General features: G+C 46.8%; 1 protein-coding gene across 1 annotated transcript in view; it reads left to right on the top strand.

Annotated features, from left to right (window-relative positions):
* Nucleotides 1-322: 322 nt before the first annotated feature.
* Nucleotides 323-6,000, top strand: part of plcl5 (phospholipase C like 5) — a 41,319-nt gene continuing 35,641 nt past the window's right edge. Inside the window, exon 1 of the mRNA XM_047037796.1 lies at nucleotides 323-1,227. Coding sequence (XP_046893752.1) covers nucleotides 910-1,227 — 318 coding nt within the window. The 5' untranslated portion in view covers nucleotides 323-909. The remainder of the gene's footprint in view (nucleotides 1,228-6,000) is intronic.

Here is a 6,000-nt window from a genome sequence, read left to right as displayed (position 1 = left end):
TAATACTCAAAACCAGGAGCCACTCTGGCTTCTTTCTGGGAGCCACACTCAGGAGGTTCTACCCTTTCCACCAGAGGGCACACACTGGGGCTTTTCTCTCTGCCAGACAGGCTCAAAGCATCAGTTTACAACATGATGTGATGACAATAGGCTACACGTTCACGGCATTATTTCATCCTAAATATGACATCATAAAATCCATTTGGCCTTTCTGTTTCTGTTTGCGTCTCTCTCTCTCTCTCTCTCTCTCTCTCTCTCTCTCTCTCTCTCTCTCTCTCTCTCTCTCTCTCTTTCTGTGTGTGAGTAAGTGTGTTTGTGAAAACTGTTTCAGTGCGCGCGCACAGCCTTATTTGTGTATGTGGAAGGGTGAGCGGCCGACAGTCACACGCCAGAGCAATTGTAAATAGCTGCATCCCGCGGATGCACGTGGGGAAAAAGCTCTGTTGTTCTGAATTCTCTTCAGCAAATAGGAAAAGTAGACGGACCGGGCGATGCGCACCGAGTCATCTCCACGATGCATAGCAAACCAACGCACAGCCTCGGCGCAGATACAAAACCATTTGAGAACGCAATCAGTGTAGGCAAATAGAAGCCCTATTGGCGCATTGTTTATTAGTCTTCAGACGCGGTGTCTTTCTAAACGCAGACAGCAAGCTAATCACACCGGATCACATACGGCGTACCATCTGCTCATATCACGATCGAGCGACAAGAAAGAGTTTGATCAAGCTGACTGTTTTGGCTGTCCAGACCCTCCAGGTACGGTGGACTACTCTTCGACGTTGGACTGATGACCCTACTTATATTAGGCATGTCCACAAGCGAGTAGGCGAAACTCTCAAATGTGTCCTCTAATTTGAGACAATGGCTCATTGCGTTTTGTTGAATGTCTTGCTGTAACATCCGCGGATGATGGCAGGGGTACACGCATCTGAAGCTGTGTCGGGACATTTTTTAGATCCTACCATTACCGCCTTGCCGGCACAGGGCGCGACAAATATAACGGGTCTGAACAATGAAGCCGCCGTGCTGCCTTCGACTGGCCCCCGGGCGTACCTGGACGTTTCAGCGGCTGCTTTGGCTGCTTCGCACCCATTGTATGGGGCCGAAGGAGTTTACACCAACGGAAGGTACAGAGAGCACAGTAGTCCAAGAATCGGCAGTGGCAGCCGCGATAATTCAGCCGAGCGGAGTCACGGTGGAAGCACACCTTGTGGCATTATGAAGGTTGGTTTCATGTCTTTTTAGCTGCTTTTCTCGTGTGCTTGAAGGTGCCATCCATGAGTCTTATTAGCCAGTAATAACCCTAAAAGAACTGTCTTTGGCTGACATGAACAATCAATCCATATAGCATCTTGATGTAAAGGACATTTCACAGTCAATCACAGCTTTTACACACACAATCACAAACAGCAATGAATGACTAAATGCTCAGCTTGTGACACTTTAAGGTACACACATACTCTTTCAAAAGCTGCTAAAAGGTTCCCAGAAGGTGAGAACTGCTGTCCTGAAAGTGAGGGACAATATGACATGTTTCGGATTGCCTGAAGAACATGTCTTTTCATGCGTGTGCCTGTCATTGGGTCTTCAAATTGTTTTAGTTAGAATAGCACATGGAACATTTTAAAAGTCCTCACAAACATTTCTACTGAAAGTATCTTAGTGGTGAATACAAATAAAAAAAAATGAAGAAAAGGGATGACATTGAGGAGATATTGAGGAGAACTGTTCAGCCAGTGATTACTGCTAGTGTATGTCCCCCTGCTGCTGAAGGCTGCATTCAGACGGATGTCAAGCCGCATCAGGAGGCCCTTCATGGAGCTTCGAGCAGCGGAGGAGGGCCCAGTGGAGACTGGCGTTTTGTCGTGTGACACCCAGTTTGCTTAGCAACTGGCACTGAAACCTGGTGTAATTGTATCTATTTCCTGCAATACTGAATTCCATGAGGATCATGTGTGGGCGAATACGCACGCCGCCGGTTCTCCACTTAGATGTGTTCCACTGAGGTGTTGGGGAATCCTTAGAAGAGAGACAAGTCCCCTAGTGTTGCAGCTTCTCATCCCCAGGGTCCTCTGTGTTGTTGGTTGAATAACAGAGCGGTGCTTTTAGTCAATCTCATGGAGTGTCATTTGAAGGCTAAAGCTGCTGCAATTCACCGCTTGTTCATAAGAGAAACATGACAGGAATGCAAAGCTGATCATGTTGGAAAGAAACCGGATCTCTAATCCTCACAAGATGATTCTCAAATAGGGTAGGCTCCTACAAGCATAGTCTGTAGCTGTGTTGTTGAGATGGACTGACCCGAGACAAAGACTCAATGATGGACCAGACTGGAGAAGAAATCTCCTGTGGCTGGCTGGAGAAGAGCCTGATGTTGACTCAGAAGGACTAGTCAGATGGCAGCTAATTGTCCGTATGAAGAATGATATTAATTTTCCGGAAAGTTCAGCTTTGATTTTGAGGGTCAACCACTTGAATGCTGGGGTGTGAAATGCCAGTTGACAATTCATTTGAGGTTGCGTAAGTGTGACTGTCACAGGGTTGGATGTGATAACCCAATTAGATAACCCCCATGCCCCCCTTTGAACACAGCATTGACTTCTTCTAGCCTCTCCTCTCTATTTTCTAGAACCATGTTCCATTTCTAACCATGCCCTATGTGTTCCTAAAAATGTTTTGCTCGGATTTGGATTATGAACATCCCTAGCTCCTCGCGCATGCTCCGGGTAAAACTAGCATCACTGATGTTTTCATCCGTGGTTTTGAGACACGCTTACCGTGTGCTTCTAGCGCTCTAGGATGCTCCTCTTAAAGCTACACACTACGTCGGTAAAGTTGTGATTTCTGAATGGTTTGTAATACAAGAATGTCGCTCATTCATTTAATTTGAATGGAGTGTACGCAACGTAGTGAGCACAGCGAGAAGACATGATGGAAATCTGGGTCAGCTAGCCTGTACTGGTTAATTTCTGGTTCTATAGCTTAAACACTCACATATTAGCACATACCGTGTAAAAAAAGGCGCGGGGGAAAGGTTGGCTAAGGAGTAATTATAGCGCTGTACTCATTAACTAATTTACTGGACTTTGTGTAGGCGTTGTCTTGTGAGATGTGATGCCAGTGATGCAGCGAGACTGTTTCCATCTCACCAACCAGGCCCTGTCTCCTTCCACCCATCCACCACCATCACACCGAGGTGACAGACTCATAGCAGGGAGTCTCCAAAGTGGCCAGGGGGTGCTGTGCATTGCAGCTGGGTTATGTAAGCCTGGCTGGAGACAGCTGCAGGCTCCATCCTGCCTGTCAGAGGGGAAATACACTGACAGCCAGCAAAAAAATTAATACAGGACTCATTTTTTCCAAACTTATGTTGTAAGTATTGACCTCTTTCACAGTATAGAGAAATATCTATCCTGGTTCCTCCCTCTGTCTTGCTATCTTGTTTGTTTTCCTCTTGCACAGAGTGTCCTTGCCCTCTAGAGCAAATGCAAGGCAAGTATTTATTTATTTCCTTTCAAATGAACATTGTGACATGACAAATGCAATTATGGGGAGATTGGAAAGGGATGCACTATGACTTCCCCAGTCTCCTCACCCTTCCCCTCAGTGGCAGGATCACAGTTCTTCCTGTCATTCATTAACTCCTCTGACCTCTTTCCTCTAAAACGGACCCAGTATGTTCCACTTCATTTGAACTGTCGTTAGAGATTTCATTTGTTTGTACGGGTTAGTTAGTAGCCTTCAGACACTGCCCACCCCCTGCTAGTTGGTTTTTCTAACATGAATAAGATAGATTGAGGGAGTTTTCTGTTACTGTTTGCGAGAGGGTATTGTATAGGAATAAACATCCTATTCCTATAAAAGAATGTTGCAACTTACGTTTTTGTGCAGTAGAAGGGGTTCCGTCCAGAGGTCGTTTACTTTCTTATTTGTATCTAGGTCACATCTAAATCTAGGAAGGCATGCATTCAAGGGGAAATATCATTATGCTAGGTTGTGTTTTTCAGGACTCGAAAACACCATTGAAACTGAAATGGTAATTTGAGTAGTGATTTCGAAAGCCTGTGTCTCAAAACATCCTCTGGCTAAGCTGACGTAGCCACTCGGAATATACCGGATCATTTTCACAGCTCATATCTCTGTTCATAATAATGGTGTTTCAATCCCCCATGGACACTTCAGTAACACATCCCTCCTCCTTCCTTCCAGCCCAACCCACCCTACAGCCCCTGCTAGGGGGTAGAAATGCCCCCTACCTTCTCCAGTACACGACACCCCTTACACTTTACCCAATTGTCTCGGAGATGACGATCAGATATGTTGATCCTGACTCCTCCCCTGTTGCTTGGGGCCACGGTGGAATTATTTCTCAAATGTAAGGAAGGTTGGGATCCCACGCTGGGATTTGAATGATCCCCCCTCTCGTACAGGTTTATCTGAGGACAATTCTGATCACATCTGTGATTCAGACATAACAGATTTCTAGTTAAATGAATGGTCTCAACTGAGTAAGGGAGGGGGGAGGACTTAGAACTTAGTCTTAGTGACTGAGGAGGAATTATTATGGTGGTTGATTTTCTGAAACTGACTGTACAGCTTCCAGCACGTTGACTGTGAATAGGAAGAGGGCTTAGGAGGAGAGAGGACGAGATGGAGAACAGGAAAATAAACATTGATGGCTGTGGGTATTGACATGAAGCTTCTTGGAGCCTGTAGGCTGTTTTGCTCAAAGCTGCCACCTGAGATACAGACTTTACTTGGAGACGTAGTTGCAAGCTAAAATGATGACAGGATCACACACATAAACCAGTAGCTCTCAGCTTAGTCAGTACTGTCTCACTGGGCCTCACAGACTCCCAGGCACATGCATATTTGTGATGTAGAAAGTTTGTTCGAAAGTATCTTTCAAAGTCTTTGAATGCAGATCCTTCAGGGCCCTGCTATCAAAGAACCTTTTTTCCCTGGTTTGTATTCCCTTCAGGCTGTGTGTGTGGGCAGGAGGTCCGTGGAGCAGAACCCTTCCTACGGTGTCGAGGCAGGTCGAGAAAGGCCCCGTGCTCGTGTTACACGAGGGGCTCTCCTGACTCCTAATCCTCCACTTCGCTCTGTTTCCCTCTCAGGATAATGACTTATACTGAGCAAACAGGAACCTCAATCAGCCAGGTGTGAAATTGGGCCCTGGTCTGGATAAAGAAGGTCTTTTCAACTGAGGAGAATTCATTTAATTGGACACTGTGTGTGTGTATGTGGGGTGTGTGTGTGTGGGGGGGTATCGTTACTTTTGACGCTCCGTAGAAGGTACCTGATGATGCTGTTGGACCTTGGGTAACTTTACCTCAGGAACATCTCTCTCTGCTCTGTGGCTCAGAAGAGGTGGTCCAACAGAGGGAATGCTGAGAGTCATCCACAGGCCAATCTCCCGACACTGAGGTTAATTGCTACTCCTGTGCCATTTAGGCTTGCTTGAGACGGAGGAGTAATATTCAGATGAGCCTGTCTGTGCATTCCCTGGGGTCGACTGGGTCACAAAGGGGATGGCTTGATGGGATCATGTGACGCAGTCTGTGTTAACAGCACGGCCGGTACATGGATTGACCGTTTTGTGCATGCCTGGGTCTGGATATCGTCCTAAAAGTGACATAAAACGCTATATATGAATATGCCTCCCCCATTCCATCCGTCTGTAATGGGGAACCGATAGATGGCTACGCACAGTTCCAGACAGGGGAGGCTTTACTTCCCGTCTGTAGCCCCTCTGCCCCTCCCTCTCTTCCCTTGTCTGGGGCCTTGAGTTTCAAATCCTCCACTAAGCTGTCATGGGAGTAAGTCTGAGGGCAGGTTGGAGGTAATCCGACTGACGGGCCTGGGACAATAAGAAGGCACTGACTCCAGGTTGCTCCAGGTTGCTCCAGGTTGCTCCAGGTTGCTCCAGGTTGCTCCAGGCTTTCATTCACCTCAGCCGAATTGAAAGGAGCAGACATGGCAGTGGGAGATAGG

The sequence above is a fragment of the Hypomesus transpacificus genome, chromosome 17 (genome assembly GCF_021917145.1).
Source record: "Hypomesus transpacificus isolate Combined female chromosome 17, fHypTra1, whole genome shotgun sequence".
Classification (NCBI taxonomy): Eukaryota; Metazoa; Chordata; class Actinopteri; order Osmeriformes; family Osmeridae; genus Hypomesus; species Hypomesus transpacificus.
The sequence above is the reverse complement of the archived record's forward strand: the minus strand, read 5'-3'. Positions and strand labels throughout refer to the sequence as shown.